The sequence below is a fragment of the Pipistrellus kuhlii genome, unplaced genomic scaffold (assembly GCF_014108245.1).
Source record: "Pipistrellus kuhlii isolate mPipKuh1 unplaced genomic scaffold, mPipKuh1.p scaffold_m20_p_17, whole genome shotgun sequence".
Lineage (NCBI taxonomy): Eukaryota > Metazoa > Chordata > Mammalia > Chiroptera > Vespertilionidae > Pipistrellus > Pipistrellus kuhlii.
Genome location: NW_023425482.1, coordinates 28,952,470 through 28,977,092, shown reverse-complemented (window position 1 = coordinate 28,977,092; position 24,623 = coordinate 28,952,470). Strand labels below are relative to the sequence as shown.

The 24,623-nt window shown below is 44.6% G+C and overlaps 1 protein-coding gene across 2 annotated transcripts in view; it reads right to left on the bottom strand.

The window, feature by feature from the left end:
- The window catches only part of TOX3 (TOX high mobility group box family member 3), an 85,136-nt gene that overhangs the window by 4,553 nt on the left and 55,960 nt on the right, over nt 1-24,623 (bottom strand). For both annotated transcript variants that reach the window (XM_036440765.2, XM_045582877.1), the window contains exons 2-6: nt 23,147-23,212; nt 18,662-18,913; nt 7,359-7,628; nt 2,837-3,064; nt 401-481 (exon numbers count right to left, since the gene is read on the bottom strand). In XM_036440765.2, the coding sequence (XP_036296658.1) occupies nt 401-481; nt 2,837-3,064; nt 7,359-7,628; nt 18,662-18,913; nt 23,147-23,212 (897 nt within the window). The remainder of the gene's footprint in view (nt 1-400; nt 482-2,836; nt 3,065-7,358; nt 7,629-18,661; nt 18,914-23,146; nt 23,213-24,623) is intronic.

The following is a 24,623-nucleotide window of genomic DNA, read 5'->3' as shown; positions in this document are numbered from 1 at the left end:
TCATCATATTTTTATACCAGGAATCCTTTTTTTTTTTTCCTAATATATTTTATTGATTTTTTACAGAGAGGAAGGGAAAGAGATAGAGAGCTAGAAACGTCGATGAGAGAGAAACATCGACCAGCTGCCTCTTATACATCCCCTACCAGGGATGTGCCCACAACCAATGTACATGCCCTTCACCGGAATTGAACCTGGGACCTTTCAGTCCGCAGACCAATGCTCTACCACTGAGCCAAACCGGTTTCGGCAATGCCAGGAATCCTTAATGAAAACAAATAAATGTGGGAGTTGTGCAAGAGGCTTTTCTGGTCAACTCTGAGGCAAGTTGCATTGATGTGTTCAATGCTGGGTGCGGGAGGGGAAGGGCAGAAGATGTGCCTCTCAGAGATCGGCTTACCTTAGACACGAGGCTGGCCCTGTATGCAGCAAGCGCCTTTAGGTACTCCTTCTTGGCAGCTTCCGTTTTCCTTTTATACACCTGTCGAAAGGCCACAATTAGCACCACCCAGTCCAATACCTGTTGTACCGTTTAGTACAACAAAACTCACAGAAAAAGCTGGTCTCCCTGGCTTTGATCATTGTAAATACACACACACACACACACACACACACACACCTCAAAACAAAACCCAGCCACCCTCACTGGAACACAGTTTTGATGTTTTACTGTGGGAAATGAGAAAAAGATATTTCAGGTGGAGCATAGATTCTTTGAGAGTAATAGTAAAGGATCTCATGAGAAGGCAGTAAATAAGGATGTAAGAAGAATAACATTTGCTGCAAATGGTTGAAATGATAAAAAGTAATGAGTTTTCCCAGTCAGTGTGGCTCAGAGGTTGACAATTGACCTCTGAACCAATAGGTCCCGGTTCAATTCCTGGTCACATGCCTATGTTGTGGGGTTGAGTAGGGGGCATGTAGGAGACAGCCAATCAGTGATTCTCTCTCATCCTTTTTGTTTCTATCTCCTTCTCCCTCTCCCTTCCTCTCTGAAATCAATAAAAGTATATTTAAAAAAACAAAACAAAACACCATCCATAGGTAGAGTGTGTGAAGACAGAACGGATAGAGGCCTTGGACCTTGGTTTTCTTTTGCAGAGGAGAAAAGCTGTACATAGTGAAAGTGGGGAGATGTCCATTAGTGAGATGCATGCATTACATAAACATTTCCCAGCATATTACAGATGATTTTGGGCTTCTTTTTCTAACAATGACCTGATGGCTAAGTATTAGACCAAAGCCCATCTTTCTCCCTGAGTTGAAAAGTTGGGTGAATCCATTTGCCAAACCCTTCAGGTTACCTGTCTGGGGTAGAAAATCAGTCTGCTGCACACTGCAAACACACAGGCAACTTCTATAGTCGCACCCTCCCAACGAAACCAGTTGGTAAACATGATATCATGATTTGTCAAGAAAGGAAAAAACCAAGGGTTTTCCTCTCTCCAACCCTGAAATCATTAGTCTATGTTGTTACAAATAGGGGTCTATTCTTCACGCTGACTCCTATTAATGGTCATTGGAGTTTCACGCAAGGAGCCAGGGGAGGACTGACCCTCAGGGACGCCTTTCTTTTCTTCACTGCGTGGAGGAGTTGCAGGGAGGAGAAGAAGAGACCAAACCCTAAGGAAGAATCTCCCACCAGCCTGGCTAATCTCCCAATACCTCTCTCTCACACTGCCGAGCTTTCAAATGAACCTGGCATACCATTTCAAATGCCTGGGGAAAATTATGAGACACGCAGGGACAGCTTCAAAGTTTGGAAACCCACTGGGATAGCATGAGAGTTCAGAAAGATGATCACAGAGAAAGCAAGTGGGACGGGCCCCATGGCTTTGTGGTGCCCCTTTGGAACAAAGGGGGAAATCAGTCCACATCATTTAAAGTGAAGAGATTATAGATCACATGTGTCAAACACAAGGCCCGCGGGCCAAATCCGTCCCGCCAGGCCTTGCAATGTGGCCCGCACCGCGCTGTCATCACTGCACTCCGCTGCGTTTCCATCACAATGACAATTTATGACTGTTCAGTAAACCATTCGGCCCGCGATTTAGGCTGGATTTTAGATTTTGGCCCCTTCTCTGATTGAGTTCGACACCCCTATTATAGATTATCATCAAAGGTTTATGCTTGCAGGGTGCTGCCTGGATTTCCTCCACCTCTCCTCTACATGGGCTCAGATCACACATCTTTATAGGAACTGAGGAATCCACATAACTGGAGAAAGGGTTCTGTTCATATATTCGTGTGTGTGTGTGTGTGTGTGTGTGTGTGTGTCTTCCATTCCATAGCTTAGAAAGGATTTTGTGGCAAGTGATCATATTAAATGAACATATGCACTCAGAAAAGATATTGCCCTGGCAGTGCAGCTCATTTGGCTGAAGCATCATTGTCCGATGCACCAAAAGGTCCCTGGTTCGATTCTCAGTCAGGACACTTACAAAGGTTACAGGCTTGGTCTCTGGTAGAGAGCATGCAGGAGGCGGCCAATTGATGTTAGGCAATCACATTGATGTTTTTCTCTCTCTCCCACTCCCTTCCTCTTTCTCTAAAAATCAATAAAAATATTATTAAAAAAAAAAAAAAAAAGATATAAGGAGCCCTGGCTAGGTGGCTTAGCTGGTTGGAGCATCTTCCTATACACCAATAGGTTGTGGGTTTGATCCCTGGTCGGGGCATGTACGGGAGGCAACTAGTTGATGTTTGCTCTCTCTCTCTAAAATAAATAAAAATTAAAAATTAAAACATCCTCAGGTGAGGATTTTTAAAAAAGTAAAGATGTAAGGACCACCCCGGCCACTTTTTATTCGTGTGGCCACCACGGAGTCTGACTCACCTGCTTCTGCTCCTCTCCCAGGCTGTCCCACATGGACGCCACGATCTTTGAGACTTCTCCAAAGGTGGCGTTGGGGTTCTGACCTTTAATGGCCGCCTGTGTGTCCCTGAAAAACAGGGCGTATGCGGACACTGGCTTCTGGGGCTCGTTGGGATCCTTCTTCTTCTTTTTCTTTGGCGTCTTGGGCTTCTTGCCGGAATCTGGAGCCGCTCTCTTCTCCCCAATGGCCTGCAAAGCACGGAGAAAACTCACTGCCTGGAATGTCTTTGCAACAAGTCCTACTCGGGCCCACAGTTATTCTTTTAAGGTTTGGGGAAGCGTCATCCCAGATGAACTGCCAGGCAGGCAGAGGGGTGCGGGGCGGATTTGCTTAGCATTCACTGGACAGCAGGGATTAGCATTTTTAGAACCTTGATTAATGAGATCCAGAGGTATCTTAAATCTAGTTACAACATATGCTCTAAATAGCAGTTATGAGTAATGAAAAAGAACCCTCCACACTAGGCAATGTTCTCTCTCTCTCTCTCCACACACACACACACACACACACACACACACACGCACGCATGCGTGCGCAGGCGAGAGAGGCTACCCATGTATACATAAACAAAATATTTCACTTTTTCAGGGATTTGAAAAGTCAACCTAAATAACATTCAGGAGGTCAATCCTATTCAGATATTTTAAATGCGGCCCCTTGCCATAGTCATATGCCATATGCAGGATGGGTCTGAATTGTTTTTGTTGTTGTTTTGAGGCTGATTTATTTTTACTCTATTAACCGATCTCCAGAAATGCAACTAGGAATTAGCTGCCACCCCTAAGATTGTACATTAAGGGTAAGGTCATCTTTATTTTCTGAAACAAGAACTTTCGAAAGAAGAGGAGAATGAGAAGTGCATGTCAAAACTCCTTTAATGGGAGATAGAAAGAAAATGGATACCCTTCACAGAATTAACAACTTGTGATAGAGCAATAGTTGATCTTAAACTCACCAAGGCTAAAAGGAAGATTTTTATTATATACTAGAGGCCTGGTGCATGGATTTGTGCACCGGTGGGGTCCTTTGGCCTGGCTTGTGTCCTCTCACAATCCAAGACTGCTGGAGGTAGCCAGTTTCAGCCCAGTCTCCACAGGCCCAATCCAGACAGGAGAGAGCCCGATCCTGCGTGTTGAGCATCTGCCCCTAGTGGTCAGTGCACATCATAGTGACCAGTTGAATGGTCATTTGGTCACTTAGGCTTTTATATATATAGGTGGTGAATAAGCTTGCCCAGAATAATACAGATGCTCACACAGATTCACAATATGAGCTCCTATTAATAGAAATAATATGGATACAGCCCTGCAACCATGTAAACCACGGACTTCCAGATTCCCCTCCTACCACCACCTAACTCCAAATCCTCTATACTCATCAGAGAAGCAGGGGAAATGATGGATCAACCTTGCTTCAGCCCCTTAGATTATCACGAGACTACACTTCAGATCATTTTGCAGTTACTTCCTCAAAAATGCAGAAATGTTTGACCAAACGCCATCTTAAAAGCCAGCCTGGGGACAGATCAGCAGAGACAGATTCAAGCTACAAACAGATTGGCTTTTCATGGCCTTTTCATGGATCTAGAGCCTTAATTCAGATTTTCCAAGAGTATCATGACTTTCTGAAGAAGAGGCATTTGGAACTTGATCCAACCACTAAAATTCTTGGGGAGGAAACTGGGTCAGTAGTGTGTCTTTGAGAGCGTGGCATACCAAGTCCACTTCCAGGTGAACTTCCTGTTGGTACTATTTGAGAGATAACAACACCCGCGCTTTATACAAGCCCCGCACGTACTTCCGATGGTGTGAAGCCACATTTCACCATTCCCCCAAAAGGCCAGCTCGGATAACTCACACAATTAACCCAGCAAAAGTTATAGGCCTCAGAGTCTTTTTTCTAAATTCTCAGAATAAGTAAGACTTGCTTAGCTCTAGTTAATGACTCTGAACTTGCAAAGGAGTCAAATGCCTTTTAGACAGAACTTCAATTAAAGCCAAGTTTTCCTTTAATAAAAAACTATTACTTTAGCATATCTCTGTGTGTGTGTGTGTGCGCGCGCGTGTGCTTCTAATTGAGTCAGGCATCTAAATTCTTTTCCTGGGGGGAAAATGTAGTATTATCGTTTGCGCCAAAGATAATACTCTGACCAATGACAAGATTTAATTAATTTCCAGGGCAGCTTTTTCCAAATAAGAGGCATCTGATTTCATTCTTTGAAAAACAACATTCACATGTTGACAATTTTTGGCGTCTTTCTTGGAGAAAGGTGACTTGCCCTGCTGGCCATTCCCTTTATAAGAACAAACGAGAAAGGTAGAACCTCGCCCATTTACAGAAAAGCTCAGAATGAACTCTCCCAAAGAAGCTTTTTTGTGAGTGGTTGATTCAAAGGGGTTGGGAAAGGTGAAGAGAGAGCTTTACCCCAAAGGCATAATCGACGAGAAAATTAATCTCCCTTTCCCAGCTAAGTTCTTAAAATGGAAACTGGATTCTTTTTTTCCTTGTCTTTACATAAAACATAGAAGGTCGCAAAAATGGAGCAAGCTTAGGAGTCACAGAAAAATTTCTCTGGAGGCAAAACCATTTCAGTCTGGCAGGCAGGTAAGTGTTAACATCATAGAAACAGGAGTGAAGTGAAAGGTGTCCATTTCGTTTACGTAATGACCATGGATCACTTAGCTCTACTCTGATACCCTTTGGTTTCTTGCTTTGTTATTTCTGACTTCCCCTCCCTGAAGTCCTTGCGCGAGCAGAGACTTAGTGCATGTGCCTGCCCTGTGTTCAATGGGTGCTCACAGGATGGCACTGACCAAACCCTCGCTCTTGAAATCCCTACCACAGCACTCTACCCGTACCCTGTTCTCACCCTCTCTGTCTTCTCTAACCTCTCTTCTTCCATTTGCTACTTAAAAACTAATGAGGCTCTGGGTTCTGGCCTTGACTTGCTCCTTGGACACTTGTAGGAATTCCTGATTACTCCCATGTCTTCATGTTGTTGTGCTGAGGGTCCCAAGTCCCTCGTTGCACTTCCAAGGAGCTGAGTTGTAGATTCAACGGTAAGCGTCTCAAGTTCAACCCTTCACATGCCAAACTCTCACCTTCCCCATCAGGGGGGGAAAAAAAAATTGCTCTCCTGAGTTTCTGGGGTGATCCTCTCATTTACTGACATGCATGTTGGCTCTTCAACTAAAACCCAATTTTTCTTCTTCTTCCTTCAAACTCCAGTGGGTCACCACACCCCAATGATTCTCCCTCTGCAGTGTCTCACTGATCCGGCACCTCCCGACCACTCTTTCCTTTGCTAACATGAGACTCTTCATAGACGGCGTCTTCTCATTGGTTTCCTTCTCTCAAGTCCCGCCCTCTGCGATGCACTCTAAATATAGCCAAAGTGATCTTTCTAAAGCCTAGGTTTGCTTTTACCATCCCACTATACAAATAATTAATCAGCCCTGAACTGCCCACAAGAGAAAGGCCACCACATAGGAGTTCTTTCTCCAACTCCTATCTTTCCTCCTCCAAATCACACTGTTCACGAGAGCCATAAATTCCAATGTGTTTCCATTGCTCCATCTACCAGAATGCCAGCCTCTCTCTTCTACCTCACAAACCTTTATGTAACCTCTTAGACCTAACTCAAATATCAGCTCCCAATAAAGTGGTCCGCAGGCTGCTCTCCCAAGCAGAATAGATCACAATGTCCGGGCACCAGACACATCAGTTATCCGCTAATCACATCTGTAGCTCCTTTTCAACATGGCTCTTCCTCCCCAATGGGGAGTCCCATGGGTAGTAGCTCTCATCTTTATCTCACCAGAACCAAGTAAAATGCCAAGCGCACAGTAGGTGTACAGCCCCTAATTCATGAGTAAGGAAAGAGTAACTGTGGACCCAGAATAAGTCAATTTAATGAAACAGAACACTTTTCTAGGCATTCAGAAGAAAACATGCCTGCAACTAAGCTTTTACTTCAAACTATGTAAATTTAAATAATATACACTGCCCATGACAAAAGCAAAGATGTAAGACAATTAGAACTTCATGAATGATAACCATAATCTAAGGTGTAAGGCTGTCAAATGGAGTGGTAGTTAAGATAACTAACTGGATGAAACTCACCCACATGAACATTAAATCAGAATCAAAGCATGTTTAGAATAAAGTCTACTGCGAGCCCCCTCCCCCCTTTATTATATTCCGAACATTAGGCCTACCGGAGTCAAATGAACTTGCTCAATGCCTTCCAACCAATAGAAGCCAGAGCTCCCATATTCTGACTGAACACATGTTACACAGAGAATGAGTGAAAGAGTGGAAAAGTAATCATCATACATTTAAATGCCAACACAAATCCATGAAGAGAAAGAAGGTGAAACCATGAATGAAGTTGAAAGACATGAGCATTGCGGGGGTGGGGGGGGAGGGGGAAGGGGGATCCAGGAATTCTCTGGGTGGTTCTGTACTTGGCAATGAACTTACCCTACTGGAGTCATCCCCGTCCTCCTCATTGATGGAGCTGGAAGGGGAGGGGGTGGCCGATTTGCTCGCTGGAGGGGAAGGAGACGTATGGGGCAAACTGGCTCCTCCCAAGTTCAACCCCAACTGAGCACTGAGCTGAGACTGGTTGATGGTGGTGAGCTGGGCGGGAGGCATGATCCCCGAGCGGGCAGCATCCGTCATGTGGACGATGGACCTCATGATCAAGGACGGATCCTGGCGGTACTGGGACACCTGGGTGTGGCTCTGATCCTGAAAAGGCAACAGCAAGGGAAAAAACTCTTATTATAGTTTTCCCAAATGTCAGTGGACTTCTGGGGAGTAGAGGGTCGGTGGAATGGGAGAAGGGGGGCAAAAGGTACCGATTCCAGTTAGAAAACAAATCAGTCCGTCATCAGGATGTGATGAACAGCATGTGGGGACTCCAGTTAAAAACACTGCATTGCATCTTCGAAAGTTGCTAAGAGAATAGAATTTAAAAGTCTTCAACACAGCTCACTGGCGTGGCTAGGTGGTGGAGTGTTAAGCTATGAACCAAGAGGTCATAGGTCAATTCCTGGTCAGGGCACTTGCCCGGATTGTGAGCTTGGTCCCCACTAGAGGTAGCTGATCAATGATTCTCTCTCATCATTGATATTTCTATCTCTTTATCCCTCTCCCTTCTTCTCTGAAATCAATAAAAAATACATATTTTTAAAATCCCATCAGAGAAAAAAATGTTCTTTACTACCCTGTTTCCCCGAAAATAAGACAGTGTCTTATATTAATTTTTTCTCCCAAAGTTGCACTAGGTCTTATTTTCAGGGGATGTCTTATCTTTCCATGCACTAGGTCTTATTTTCGGAGGATGTCTTATTTTCGGGGAAGCACGGTATGTATGGTGGTAGATGTTAACTAGACTCTTGTGGTGATCCTTTCGTAATATACACTGAGTGGCCAAATTATTATACGTTCAGTGGTCATAATAATCTGGCCACTCAGTGTATATATACTATCAATATATATTAGAGGCCCAGTGCATGAATCCATGCATGGGTGGGGTCCGGCCAGCCTGGCCAGGGAGAGGAGACATGAGCGGTTGGCTGGCCTGCCTGCTGATCGAACTCCTGGCCGAGGCAACAATTTGCATATTAGTCTTTTATTCTATAGGACAGAGACTGAGTGGCCAGATTATTATGCATTCAGAGATCATAATAATCTGGCCACTCGATGTATACAAACATTGAATCATTATACTATACACCTGAAACCATTAATAATGAGATATATCAATTATACCTTGAATGTGGAATGTTTGCAATTCCCTAGACAGATTTACCAGTTGTCATTCTGATAGGTCTCACCTATCCCAGGATAATGGTCTCTATCACTGTATTAACTGTAAGGACTCATGCTAAAAAAGTGGAAAAGTCAAAAGCACAAAGCCCAAATCATCCAGCTGAGTTTATTTCACTATAGAAGTGTCACTGGATGACTTAAAATAGTAATTTAAAATAGACTATTGGCACCGGAGAAATAAACTTCCAACTCGTTCTTCTTTTTTTATGTATACTTTTTATTTTTGATAGTATACAGATATCTCCCATTTACACCCATTTACCCCCGTTCTCCCAGCCTCTACCCACCCTCAGGTCTTCCCCACCCTATTGCCTGTGTCTGTGGGTGATGCACGGAAGTGTATACGTTCTTTCGTTTATCTCTTCTCGTCCCCCCAACCCACATGGAGGTGTGTCCGTCTGTCCCATGCCTCCCTGCTTCAGGTCTTATTGTATTGGCCAATTCATTTTGGTCATTAGATTCCACAAATAAGTAAAAATCATGTCATTTGTCTTTCTCAGATTGGCTTAGAACCCTTGTTTCTTGTTGAGGAAAGTGATGGCAAGAATAGGGGTTAAGCCAAGGTCCCGACACTTGGGCTCACCAGTGTGGGCTTGCCACCCTCTTCACACACATCAAGAAAGAGATCTGAAAGGCGAAAACCGCCCTTACTGAGTCAATCACCACATTATACGACCATGGCCACACTCCGTAGGAGATCCGTGGGGACTGGGCGTAAGGAGGGGAATGGAAACAGTGTCCCCTTATTTCCTAAACCAGTGGTCGGCAAACTCATTCGTCCACGGAGCCAAATATCAACAGGACAATGATTGAAATTTCTTTGGAGAGCCCAATTTTTTAAACCTAAACTTCTTCTAACACCACTTCTTCTGCATAGACTTGCCCAGGCCTGGTATTTTGTGGAAGAGCCACTCTCAAGGGGCCAAAAAGCCGCATGTGGCTCTCGAGCCGCAGATTGCCGACCACGGGCCTAAACCAAGACAAGTCAGCCTCCTGTGCTAGTATATACCCAAATCGGTCACACTCATCCTCTTGGCCAGTGCCTCCACGTGGTCCTCCCAGAGAATGAGCGAGCATCCTCCCTCCCTCCTCTGGCATTGGTCTGCCATCAGTTACCCACCTCCTGTCCTTGCAAATGCAAGATACAAGCTTTCAATTTGATTTTTAAACATTTAAATAGACCCCATTATTATTCCATTCTATCTGTTTCTTTTTCTCATTACAATGGTGCTTACTTCCATCTGGGTTGATGTTATCATTAAAAAAAAAATGTGTGAAATCTAATAGAGAACTGTGTTTAATGTATGTTCCATCTCCTTTTACAAATAATGATTCACTGATAGGTTTTCATAATGGAAGATAATATCTAATTAAAGAAGCAAATAATGCAAACGTATTAGAGAGTGTGACTAAATACATTTTCACTGTGCTGGTTTTTTAATCAATACTTTGTGAAAAATGAAGTAATTAGACAATGATCGGTAAAAACACAAACAAACCTTGCTTTATATTGATAAATACCAGAGAACTACAAATACAAAATCCAAGCTAGTAATTTTGTGCTTAATTACTTAGTTCTGTCCGACAGCAATTGTTAAAACTTTATTTCCAAATTAACAACAATCAATAGTTATGCAAAAATACTATATTTTCTAACCCAAATAGGTCTTGGAACAAATACAGTTATGCCAAAAGCACACCAATGGTAATTACAGACCCTACACACCATGGAGAGCAACTTGTCAAAATCTCTATTCCAAAATAGATAATTTTTACTTAATAACTACTCTCAGGGTTATAATCAAACATACTGACACGGTCTTCCTAAAAGTTAATAGTTTTTTAGCAAAATAAAAATTTCCAGAGTTTATCATAAAACACTTCATGGTATTTTGCTCTGTTACTCCTGTAACTCCTTTGTTTTGCCAAGAAGTCAGCTCCATGCTTATTCTATTCAGTCCTAAATTAACATTTTAAAGAGGAGTTTCATTATTACAGCTGTTTCTACCTGAACCCCTCCACCCCTTCAGGTTACTTTAGTAGTTAAAGTAGGCTCCTGATAACAAATTAAATATTCTCTCATCACCCCTTCACGCATTCATATATTCAACACATGGAATACTTATTGTGAGCCCAGTGTATTCCGACCCAGACTGTCTTCCAGGCCTGAGGATGGACAGCAGCAAACGAGAAAGGTAAGGGGCAGGACAGGCAAGAGAGACCGTTTCAAAGGGTGACAAGTGCTGTGGACAAAAGAAAATGGGGCAAAGATCTGGAGAATAACTCTCATCCCTGAAGAACTGTCTGAGCCACCAGGCCAGGTTCACTCGGGAATCTGCGTGATGGAAAATGACACATCTACTGTCCCCAAACCAGTAGAAAGTACTAGCCATATTATAGTACTAGAGGCCTGGTACACGAAATTTGTGCACAGGTAGGTCCCTAGGCTTGGCCGTCAATCAGGGCCAATCAGCTTCCCTGCCTCCCCTTCTCCCTGCCTCCTCCCCCACACACCACCAGTGCGCAGTTCCTCTGGTATCCCTCCCTATCTCTTCGCCTCCTGCCCTCACTCCCTCAGCGCCCCGCCACCACTGGTCACCATGTTCCACACCACCCCCTGATGGTCAGTGCACGTCACAGTGAGCTATCAAACTCCCATTCTCCCAGTCGAACTCCTGAGTGGACACTTTGCACATTAGCCTTTTATATAGAGAGATTGTAGGTAACTACAGATCTATGTTACGAACAAGGTCCAAGGAAATGAATCACAGCATCACTTCCCAATAACACTGTTCCTTGAATGTTATACACCGAGCACGTAATCACACTTCACAACATCTAACTGGGGTTAGAAGTTCGGAGCACACTCTTCCTTTAAGAGAGGGCCCTCAACATAACTCTACTTAAAGACAATACTCCTATGCCCAGGGTCAGTAAGTATTTATAGGCTGAGAATAAAGAATATCATACTTTCCCATGTATAAGACGCTATTTTTTTTTTTTCTAAAATCGTTAAGACTGAACATCGAGGGGCCTCTTATACAGCCAAGGAGGGAGCCATGCAGCTGTGCAGCTGCCCAGACCTTGTCAAACAGGCTTCCTCCAATCACGGGCCTTATTGCTACTGACGCCAGCTGATGCAGTAATAGGAGGTGGAGTTGGAGAGTGCGCAGAGGCAACAGGGACCAGAGCGTTCTGAGCCCATGAAGATGTCAACAAATAAAAAGATAAATACTGGTAAGCGATTGTCTTACTCTACAAAATTCAAACTGAGTGTAATCAGCTGTGCAAAAGAGCATGGACAGAGAGCTGCAGAGAGACCACGTGGACCTCCTCCCACTGAGTGTAGGACGTGACAGTGGAGAAAACAGGAAGAACAACTCCTTAAGATGCCAAATAAGAAGGCCTGAAGAGGAAAACCAGCAAAACGTTTAAAATATTGATTTTTTATTTTTGAGTTGGAAAAGTGGGGATTGGGGGTGTCTTATATATGGGGGCTTCTTAGACACAGAAAAACACGGTATTTATTTTTAGCTATATATGGAGAAGGTTATTTGCTCTACAAAGAAAGAAGAAAGGCCCTGCTCAGTGTGGCTTAGTTGGTTGAGTATTGTCCTGGGCACCAAAAGGTCTCAAGTTGGATTCCTGGAAAGGGCACATATCCAGGTTGCTGGTTCGATCCTCAGTAGGGATGTGTATGGGAGGCAACTGATTGGTGTTTCTTTCTTGCATCAATGTTTCTCTCTCTCTTTCCGTCTCCCCCCCCCCCCCCCCCCCGCTCTCTAAAATCATACTTTTGTTTAAAAAGGAAGAAGAAAGGTAGCTTGTAAAAATGTCTGTGGCCTTATCCAGGTACACTAACAATGGCATTCAAGTTCACTTTTTAAAAATATATATTTTATTGATTTTTTTTTTTTTTACAGAGAGGAAGGGGGAGGGATAGAAAGTTAGAAACATCGATGAAAGAGAAACATCGATCAGCTGCCTCCTGAACTCCCCCTACGGTGGATGTGCCCACAACCAAGGTACATGCCCTTGACTGGAATTGAACCAGGGACCTTTCAGTTTGCAGGCCGATGCTCTATCCACTGAGCCAAACCAGTTTTGGCCAACTTGACTTTTGGTGATAAGCATTTTTAATGCAGGAAACAAACTGTGAATCTTTGTAGAGCATGAAAAAGACACTCTGGTGATCATGGAAACAATTTTATAAATAGTACAATCCTTCTCTAATTATGACAAACAATAGATAGCACTTAGTAGGTGCTTAGAAACTATTTGCTGAACTTTGATACAGCTTTTCAATTTTATAATTTAGACTTTGAACAGATGGGTCCTAGTCCACTTAAATCACGTTGCTTACGTTAGTCATACTTTTGCTATCGGTAACTTACAGTAAAAATATATTGACCACGACTTGGCCAAAAATAAACATTACTGAAATAATTACTCAATTTGTTTGAGAAATTGTTGGTCATCCCTCCCCCAACATGGCTCGGTAATCATCCTATAGAATCTCGTTGTGCAGACTCCATTGAGGATGGCAACGCACATGTTCATAACACTCATCAGGGCTTGTTTTAATAGAACGTTCCAGGCATTAAACACATTAATGACCCATGAAATAACTGTGTTATCTGTAGCACATTAAGCAACATTGCTAAAACATGGCATTAATTGAAAGTCTGCTATTTTTCTTAAAGGGAGACTTTTCAGAGTCAAGAAATGGCACACCAGTCATTTTTGTAGAAACACACAACATAATTCGACTTCAAAATCAGAGCCATGCCCAACGACTGTCTGAAACATAAAAATACCTAACATGAGCCTGATCATTTCAGATGTCTTCCTTTGGTATATTTCCATTTTCTTCTGGTCGTCAAAAATGACATCTGTTTAGATTATGACTTAAGTGTCTTATGAATATTTTAAAAGCTTATCATTTTCGTCTCTGCAGGCTCGCTGCCTATTTGGACTTTCCTCTCTCTTTCTCTCTTTCCTTAACAGATACAAAGCAGATATTCAAATATGCCCCCCCACCCCCTTACTTCCATCTTTTTCAATTTTCTAATGCGATGTTTGATGTTACAAGAGCTCCCAGGTGGCATTTTTCTATAAACATGTGCTACCACATTTAAACCCAGGGCCCATGCCCAGCAGAAAATGTCCGTCCTCCAAAGAGGAGCGATAATGCATGAAGAACACGCCTGGGAATTATCGGTGTTTTATAAATTCTCTTTCGGGGGCGGGGCGTACAAAATATCAGACAAGAGACCGTTATTTCCCTGTCTGTTTCCTGGCTATCAAAGGGAATTTTGAAATTCATCAAAGCCAACCTTCTGTTATGTACAACAGGCTCAGCTGAAAAGAATGTTAACAAGTTCAATTTTCATTCAATCAGCACTCCTGCTCCCTGAAATGTTTCATTGCAGGAAAGAAATAAAAATAATCTATATGGTAATTATGAGGATGAATCCCCCAGTAACTTTCAGCTACATGAAAGGTCAGTTCTATTCAAGATATTTTATCAGTTCCCTGCACATACTCCTGTCCTGTCATTTTAAATCTGAACAGCATTTTATTTTCCCATTTACAGCTACCTGCAGAATTAAGTACTTAAGCCAAATAAGGGAAAGGAGGGGGAAAAAAAAAAAAAGAGAATGTTGAATGCTCGCAAAGGCTATAATAGCATAGAGATAAATCGTTCAGCGGCTCTCCCTCAAACCTCTAGGGCTGTAGATTTTTCTTCTCCTGGTGCACTGTGGGTATTCAAAACTTGTTCAACATGATTTCATTTCATTTCAGGCACTGCCTGAGAAAACTAAATTACAGAATCAATCATACAGAAGGTCAGAGTGAGACTTCATTACAAGTATTGCATGCTTGCATGAATATCTTTCATTTATGACTGACCCAATATGTCACAATAGCTGTCTAGTAAAAATAATCCACTTTCTGAAATTGATGTACTACCGATGTCGCTGCTACTCAGCAGGCCGGGCGGATTACAGAGAGGCGATAGAAGAGAAACCCACAGAGCCCTCGGGCGTGCTCCTTGTAGATTTTGCAGATTGCAATCTTTTGCAGATTAAAATAATTTCCAGATGATCATCTGAACTGGCAATAATGCGTAGAGGTGAGGAATTTTTTTTTTTTTTTTAACCAAAATGGACTGTTGGTTTCTACTCGCCAACCACATGCTGCTTTGATAGCCACGTTTTCACCACAAGCAAATGGAGGTTTTTCTTTGAAGTCACACATGCACCGACTTTCCGATTTTCAACAATATGTTTTTGACTACCAGCGCGTTATTTGCATATTCCCATTGCGAATCCTGATGATTGGACTCAGGGTGTTTTATTTTTAAGTGTTGTCTTTTTATTTTTATTTATTTTCATTTGTATTGAATTGATTGGGGGGGGGTAGTGGTGAATAAATTTACATAGGTCTCAGGTGTACGATTCTATAATACATCACCTGCAAACTGTATTGTGTGTTGATCACCCCAAGTCAAGGCTCCCTCCATCACCATTTATCCCCGCTGTACCTACCCTCTTCTACCTCCCTCCACCCCCTTCAGCTCTGCTAATCCCCATACTGTTGTCTGGTCTGGGTTTTGTTGTTATGTGTTTTGTTTGATTTTTGTGGGCATTTGTAGGTTTTTGTTTTGTTTTGTTTTGTTTTGCTCAAACCCTTCACCTTTCCACCCAGCCCCCCGCCCCTCTCTCCTCTGACAGCTGTCAGTCTGTGCTCCGTCTCTAGGCGTCTGCTTCGTTGGATTCATCTTCACCACCCCCCTCCCATTTGCTCCTGCTCTCTGTTTTAAAATACAACAGCATGCGTTCTGGGAAGACGGACATGTTGTGTCTGTTGCCAACAAAAGATTGGTATAAAGGAAAGCCAATGGTTTCTGAAGGAGAGGTGCTGTGATGCGACACAAAAATGCCTCCTGTAGGATGGTCTTCCTCCACCCCCGTCATCCTGAAGACAGCCTCTTCCCCGGACCCTCACACGTCCGATGTGCACCAGGCATGAGATTTCCATGCACCCGGGGACGCCGCATGCGTGATGGGGGCGGTACGATGTGTCATGTTCCCGATGACCTCCCTGCCACAGACCGTAATGATGTCGCCGGCCAGCTGGGTGCCCCGAGGGAGCCGGGGGAGCCTTGATGCGACCTATTTTTAATCTCCGGCGACTCCAGATTCCATTTTATAGGTGAGCATGTCACGTCATACATAGAACAAAGCCAGCGACACGGGGTATGCATCATCGTCTTGTCTGGGTACATTTCACTCCACCGATCTCCCCTCCCCACAAGATTTGTGAGCTAAACTGCCGTTTCTTCAAGGTGAAACTCTAGGCCACTTTTCAACGAGATGAGTTAGTTTCCAGCCCAAATAAATATCCCAAACTTCAGCAACGCGCCGACGGGTGGGACGAGGTCCGCTGACACGCATACACTTAGCTAACGTGCTTAGCCGATGAAAAATCAATGGGCTAATTCGGCTGCGTTAGTGATCGGCAATACATCAGGAAAGCAGCATTAAAAATTGAGTCCCCCCTCCCGACGCCAGCCCGCCAAAGCATCGCTCTCGAAGTGGATGCGAATATCATAATTATTTTATGATTCCATCTTTAGTTCTTCCCAATGCGGCAAATGCGATTGACCATGAAATGAAATTTCATAGTCAAAATGCCTCCTTTACACGTTCTTTTTTTCTTTTTTCTTTTTTTTTCTTTTTTTTTTTATAGCAGCAATAACAGGTTTGGGGCTTAAAGGGAAGATAATTCATCCGATGTTTCACTTAAAGGCAGATTCTTCGATGATTAATAATAAATATTTGCCAATTGAATCAAGTACACGCGGTAGCACACATGATAGGGCCTTTTAACTATTTCCGAGACTTGAAAGGCCTCGCTGAGCATCTGTGGATAATGGGGAGCCCCGGCTAAGACCCTTGAGGACTCAACACCCTCTTTATTTTTATTATCACTTCCCAGGCTCACCACGGCAAGCCTGACTGTGGAGGAGGAGACGGGACCCTCCCTGCCTGGGTCAAAGGGACATACATGTCAGCAAGTCCACAGGAAACAATTCTTTGTGATGGCGGGGAACGTGTATGAATAGTAAATGACCCTTTCCCTACTGTGGGCTGTGTTCTTTTCCGACAAAAAAAATAAAAATAAAAAAAATCAACTCCGATGTTCAGCTCAAGCACAAAAGATCATAGGCAGAGGAAAAGATGCTGCCGCCATCCTATTGGGAAAGTAATCTTCCTGATCCACTCCGCACTTTGCAATTGTGTGTTGTTCTCTGGGGAATTAACCAAGAACCCGGTAAGCATTACTGGCCATGGGCCTGGCATGCAGAGAAATATGTCAACAAGCACGAGGATCTGTGTCTTTGTTATACCAACACATCTACATCTATTTCATTGCATCAGGGTTTTTGAAAAGGGCCTTCTAAACTATTCATCTTGCTTGAACATGCCTGCTTAGTACCTCACCTAGACAGACACAAATGCTTTCTATCCCATGGTGGGGGGAAAAAAATTAAATCCCAGCAGAAGCGTTTAAAATACTTAAGGAGATTTTCCTCTGGCGATCGCAGACTGTAATTGCTCACTAAGAAAAAATAGAACCAAAATGATTGCGTTAGCAATCTTGGCTCTCTGGAGTGCCTTATTCCGTGTTTATGACAATAAATAATGCCATTAGGTATATTTCACACAATCACCGGATCTATATTTTCCTCTGCTGGTTGTAAGCCATGATTCTTTCCCCCTTTCTCTGTATCACAGTTGGATATTGCGCCTGAGGTAGGAGCAGATTGTGTATCATAAACGGGATGTTATAAACCCACAAAACGCAAACGACCCAGGCCAGTGGTCGGCAAACTGCGGCTCTCGAGCCACAGGCGGCTCTTTGGCCCCTTGAGTTTTTAGCGAAGGCCAGCTTAGGAGGACCCTAATTAAGTTAATAACAATGCACCTACCTATATAGTTTAAGTTTAAACAACTTGGCTCTCAAAGAAATTTCAATCATTGCGCTGTTGATTTTGGCTCTGTGGACTAATGAGTTTGCTGATCACTGACCTAGGCGCTTGGTAAGGGCTACCATTTCTAAACTCTCACCTGGGCAACCTTGTAACTCAAGTCCCTCTGTCTGCCCAACCCAAGGCCTGGGAAGATGGCTTGCTATGAAACCAATGAACCTGACTTTTAAAAATCCTTTCCGGCCGAAACTGGTGTGGCTCAGTGGTAGAGCGTCGGTCTGCGGACTGAAAGGTCCCAGGTTCGATTCCGGTCAGGGGCATGTACATTGGTTGCGGGCACATCCCCAGTAGCGGGTGTGCAGGAGGCGGCTGGTCGATGTTCCTCTCTCATCGATGTTTCTTTTTTTTTTTTTTTTATAATATATTTTATTGATGTTTTACAGAGAGGAGGAGAGGGATAGAGCGTTAAAAACGTCAATGAGAGAGAAACATCGACCAGCTGCCTCTTGCACACCCCCTACCGGGGATGTGCCCACAACCAAGGTACATGCCCTTGACCGGAATCGAACCTAGGACCTTTCAGTCCGCAAACCGACGCTCTACCACTGAGCCAAACTGGTTTCAGCTCTTATCGATGTTTCTAACTTTTTATTCCTCTCCCTTCTTCTCTGTAAAAAATCAAATATATTTTAAAAAATTAAATTAAATAAATAAATAAATAATAAATAAATAAAAAATCCTTTCGGATCAGAAAGACCTTGTGGGATGGTCCTCTTTCCTAAGTGACTATCCGCCAACCCCGCGCCCTCTTGCCAATACCAGGGATCGATCTGGAATCGGCGGGAGGAAACCCAGTCCCCGCGCCCCCCCGGAAGACAGAACACGGGTGTCAGAGCCCACCAGCAGCTCAGAGGAGGAAAAGCTTCCACGCGGTCCGCTCGCCGCCTACCATGTGCGCCCCGCCGCTGTGGAGCACGCCGTCTTGTTCCCCGAGATTCCTGGAGATGGTGATGGACGGCAGGTCCAGGCTCTGCGGCGGGAACTGGGGGGCGAACTCGCTGCCCTGGGCGGGCCCGGGGTCGCTGAGGCCTTGGAAGGGCAGGAGCACGTCGGGGAGGCCCAGGGCGGGGTCCGACTCGGGCGGAGGCGTGATGGGGGGGATCTCAAACTCCTCGTCCCCGAGACTCGGCGTGTGGAACGTCTGCAAAACAAAAGGAAACAGAACTCAGAGCCGCCTCACGCTCCGTTCCTGTGTCTTTATTTATTTATAAATTTTAAAAAATATTTTTATTGATTTTTTACAGGGAGGAAGGGAGAGGGATAGAGAGCTAGAAACGTCGATGAGAGAGAAACATCAACCAGCTGCCTCCTGCACACACCCTACCGGGGATGTGCCCACAACCAACGTACATGCCCTTGACGGGAATCGAACCCGGGACCCCTCAGTCCGCAGGCCGACGCTCTATCCACTGAGCCAAACTGGTTTCGGCCATTCCTGTGTCTTTGCTTCCCCCTGGAGAGCAGCAGCGAGGTGTTTGCATGAAAACAACTCCGCGGCGAGGCCAAATATTTACTTCTCTAGCGGAAACGTCTCAAGCACAGATTTGCACGCAGAAAGTTTTTGCTGATCATTCCGATTAAAGATTTAAGTCTCATTATCATATGGTTTTAATAGACTATCCGTATTAACCGTTTTTTAATGCGTACTTAATTAGCAGCATCTGTCTCTGTTGCTAGTCGGAGCAGCAGTGACATTAGGCTTGGCTATATAACAAACTGCCACTTTATTGATATGTTAGGGAAACAGCCCAAACTCTCCATTACCCACATGCTTCGTAAAAACGCACGCACACGCCGCACAAACCCAGCAGTGAGCATCACACGTGCTCACTCTCTGTCACAACATGTAAAACAAGTCACATGAAATCTGTGGTTTACTTTTTTCAACTTCCTCATTGATATATTCCCCAGTGGGCGGGGGGGAAAAAGCTTCTATGGAAATTGTTACTGATTTGTCATGCAACGTTTTCATTAAGGACCATCTTCCGAGCATCTATTAGAATGTTCCAGTGTTTTTACTTAAACAACACGGAGAGTTTATTGGCTTATTGCTATGAAGGTTTTTTAATTTTTTATTCTTTTTTAATTGATTTTTTTTATAGAGAGGAAGGGAGAGGGATAGAGAGTGAGAAACATCCATGAGAGAGAAACATCGCCTTCTGCACGCGCCCTACCAGGGATGTGCCCGCAACCAAGGTACATGCCCTTGACCAGAATCGAACCTGGGACCTTTCAGTCTGCAGGCTGACGCTCTATCCACTTAGCCACACCGGTTTCGGCAACTATGGGCCTTTTGATATAAACCAGGACTAGCCACCTTTCTGAAACTTGAACTTGGGTTGGGAGTAAGGAGGGTGGTCCAGGTTAGAAGGCTATTTTGGCCACAGTGAAGAGGATGCGAGGCCCCTCAGATTTTTTTTTTTTAATCCTCAGCTCAGAGGGTCCGATGTACAGTCCTTTTATTACTAATAACGTTTTTGAAGAGTGAACTGATGCAAGATCATTTGACTCTGCCCTCAGAACTCACTTAGAGCTGGCAATCACCATTATTCAAACCAGGAATTGATAATAGAACTTAATAGCCACTTGAGAGAAAAGAGAAACAAAATGAAGGAGGGTGGCGGGGAAGCACCCCTTTCCCTGCATACTGAACCAGCCGGCTGGGATGTCTAATCTCACCGGAAGTAAACAGGTCACGAGACAAGGGAGTCGGTCCCATGGCAAGACCATCGGACATCTCACGTCCTTTGTAGACTCAACAGATGCAGAACTTGGTTGCCTAGCAACGCATTTGAAAGCTAGAATGCAACTATTAGATTTTCTGACATATTTATTTGAATAATGACCCCTCCTCTCCCCCGCAAAAAAGAGTCTGGTTTCTGAGGATGGTTCCCTGAGTCCTCAAACACAATGGGATGTGCTGGCCGCGAGGGCGGTTGGCTGGTGAGTGTCGGCCTATGGCAGCCGTGGCTGCTATGCTGGCACTGACGCGGTGCACTAACAGATGCAACTGTAATTTGTGACTCATTTGCTACCCCATTACTGCTTAATGAAATCTAACATATCACATTAACAATATGGATAAACACTCGTTCTTGATATGTGGCATTTGGCTGTTTTCATTACCGTTGTAATTAACGCTTGAAATATTATTTCAATAAATATTTAAAGGACTTTCAACACGGTCAGGGTAATCATGGCGCAGACAGAGAACACGCAGCCAATGTGTGAATTTCAAACTCAGAGGATCCCGGTCCCCAGGGTATCAGCTACGGGGCAATCGCTAAGTGAAGGGGGGTTGTTTGGGGCACCATTTTGACGTGACTGCACCAAACCTAAAGGCTTCTTGAATTAGTCTGCGCCATTAAAATGTTAAGAAAAACAACAACAACAAATAAATTTACTTTTAATGTAGTGACTGGGAGATGAGGCACAGGTTATAATGTAGTGTGCTACGATTTACTTGGGCTTTATTTTCTTGTTCAAAGAAAAAGAAAATGTTCCGAAAAATCATTGCATAAGATTGCCTCTTAAACTCTCCCATAAGCACATCGTACGCTAGGCAGTCAAAATTAAAGAGGTTTTCATTCTTCTTTTTCTTAAGGAATCCAGAGATGTCATATATACGAATATAACACCCTTACTGTATAATTTTATAAAGGACAAGATAACTTTGAGGGAGAATTTAGCACACTACTTACTATATATCGTAAACCTAATAAAACCAGACGATAAAATTCTATTACAGCGCACAACCAAGAAAATGCTAGAATCTTCTACCGCTTTTAAAGAGAAGCGATAGATTCAATTCAGGGCTGAGCATTCCTTAGAGAAAAACATAACGAAGACGTACTGGTTATCTGAGGTTATAAAAGCAACCACGTACCATCCACACACCAAAAATAAAAAACAAAAAGTTACCGAATTTTGGACAATCTGCCTTCCGACCGAGATCGGATTAATCATATAGCGTTCCGAGGATGGCTTCTCAGAGCCATTGCCTTCGCCGTGTTTACCTTGAACACGTTTTAAGGAGTGTGTGCATGCTTAAATACCATCTGCACCGAAATGTTCAAAACATTTGTTCCTTTTTGATAAAAATGCAAATCTGGAGAGCTGTTGTATCAACACATAACAGCCACTGCCTGACACGGTGAATTATCACAGCTGGAATTAAATTGTCTCCGCGCAGCTGCTGCCAGCCGAGTGTTCGTCAATGTTTGATTCCAGCGGAGGGGAAAAAAACCTACAGAACGAAGCATCGTGCTGTCCTTACAGATGGGGCCTGTGCTCGCTGTCACTCTCCGCCCAGCAGCCAGTGCCAGACACTGCTCCCTCCTCCGGGCTGTCTCCTCGGGGAGAGAGAGGATGGTCACCGGAGAAAGTGTCTCGTCTACAATCGCCCTGAACTCTGCATTCTCCACCTTTTTCTAATGATGTCTCCATGTTCACTGCATTCACACCATTTGCTTCCTTGGACCAAGATGACTGAGGAAGCCACCATGATTTTCATTCTTGGGATGGGGGGATGGAGGAGAGTGGTGAAGCTCTTGGGCTTCCTGTATTTGAAGACATTTGGAAACTGAACGCTTTTTATGGCAGGAGCTGACAAGTGGCTCCATGTGGACCAGTCTCACTGTTTTGGCTCGTTTGCATAGCTAAGATCTGGGAATGGCCCATCAGTAGACGAGGGGATGAAAAGCTGGGGTACATATACACCATGGAATACTACGCAGCCCTGAAAAAGGATCTCCCACCCTTTGTGACAGCATGAAACAGTGGTTCTCAACCTTCCTGTGGTTCTCAACCTGTGGGATGCGACCCCTTTCAAATGGGCTGCCTAAGACCTTTGGAACACACAGATATTCACATCACGATTCATAACAGTAGCCACGTTACAGTTATGAAGTAGCAATGAAAATAGTTTTATGGTTGGGGGTCACCACCACATAAGGAACAATATTAAAGGGTTGCGGCATTGGGAAGGTTGAGGCCCACTGGCCTGCAGGGACCTGGAGGGTATTACGCTAAGCGAAATAAGCCAGTCAGAGAGACAAGTATCGCATGACCTCACTCACGTGTGGAATCTAATGAAGAAAATAAATGGATGGAACAAAATAGACCCAGAGACACAGAAGCATGGAGCCGACTGTGGAATCTCAGAGGGAAGGGGTGGGGGTGGGTGGGTGGGCGGGAAGAGATCAACCAAAAGAACGTGCCAGGCTATTTTTGTCTCCCGATATAGGGTTTTCTCGTTTCTCCTCCTCTGTGAGGAGAGAGGGGTACACTCTCTTCCCTACTCTCCCCCTCCAGCCTCCTCAATGGCCTAAGAGGCACGCAGACCGGGGACAGACACACGGAGGCGGGCACCTACCTCACTGGCCGCAAAGAACGCGTTGCTGGCCTCGGCCATGTTCATGTAGTTATGGTTATTCCCGAACTGGAAGAGAGCAGACGGCGGGAGGTTAGTGCGAGGCCCGGCAGAGGGCGCTGGGGGTGTCCTGGGAAGGGCCGCCGGGGTTAGGGGAGGCCAGAGGGGGATGGGGGGAGGGGGGGACCTGGCAGCTGGCTCCTGAGGGAAAAACAAAGCACAGGGTTCCGTGAACTTGACGTCCATGGTTCTCATGGAGGCTGATCGCAGAGGGAGGTGGCCCCACACCATTCCCCCACCGGCCGGGGGCCTTTGTCAGAGGTTAGAAGGCAAAGAGTGTCGTCCCCCCAAAACAAACAAACAAACAATAAACAAACACCTTGACACATGTTTAAAACTTGTGGGGATTTCACTGCTTCCCTTCTCCAGAACAGATGTCCCCGGCGTGGGGAGGTTAAGATGTGAATTAAAAGGAAAAAGAATCCAATTCCCAGGACTCAAATTCCATTTTCTAGCGAACGGGGTGTGGTGTGAATATCAATAAATAATCAGACGAAAGACTTTTTTTTTTCTTTTTTGAATCTCCAGGGTTTAAAGTCCTATCTCCAGCCATCGGCGCCGGAGAAAAGGGTGATATTTAAGCTCTCGGTGTAACATTAAGTGCAAAGAGGCTTAAGAAGTAAGCGGGGCCCCGTGAACACAGCAATTTTTATTTAATTCCCTCGCACAATGGCCCATTCAGGCCGTCACAAATAAGACTGTATCAGCATTGCAGACATAAGCCCTTTATATCTGGGGACCTGTTATCAAAATGTAAAGAAGCGGGATCGGGGCAGAAATGGGTTTTCAGGTCCGGATGGTGGAAGGCAGGTCTGGTTGCCTTCAACATCCTGGGACCGGCCCGGCCAGCTGGAAAGAGCCCGCAGGCGTAATTCGCCGCAGTTATATTATTTTCATGATTTTTTAAATGGTGAAAAGGATGCCCTCCTTTTTACCAAGTGCATGATGTCCTGCCTCCGTGCATTCAATGGCACAGAGGTTTGGTCTCCACAGGGTGACATGTGTGTATCCACTCCATTCTCCGATGTAAACACAGCTAGTAATTACTTAAAGCAGAAGGCCCAATTTTCCCAAGGAAGGAGGGAGGGAGGGAGGGAGGGAGAGAGAGAGAGAACAAGAGAGGATAAATAGAACACAGAAATAGAATCAATGTCCTCATGAATCCTCTCAATAACCCACTACCACTTTTCTCCAGGGGGGCTCTCAGCCCAGACTTGAACCCATGACTCCTGCACAGAAGGGACTGGCACGCTGCCCTTTCTCACGCCAGAGTCCCACGAGCTCGGCAGGATTCACACCAAAGACCCTCACGGCTCCGGAGCGCTGCCAGGGCCCCCGGATGCACCACGCACCCTGCACAGGGCACCTCCACTGGCACAGGAGCCCTCGGTCCACTGGACAAACGCCTTTACAGGGAGGG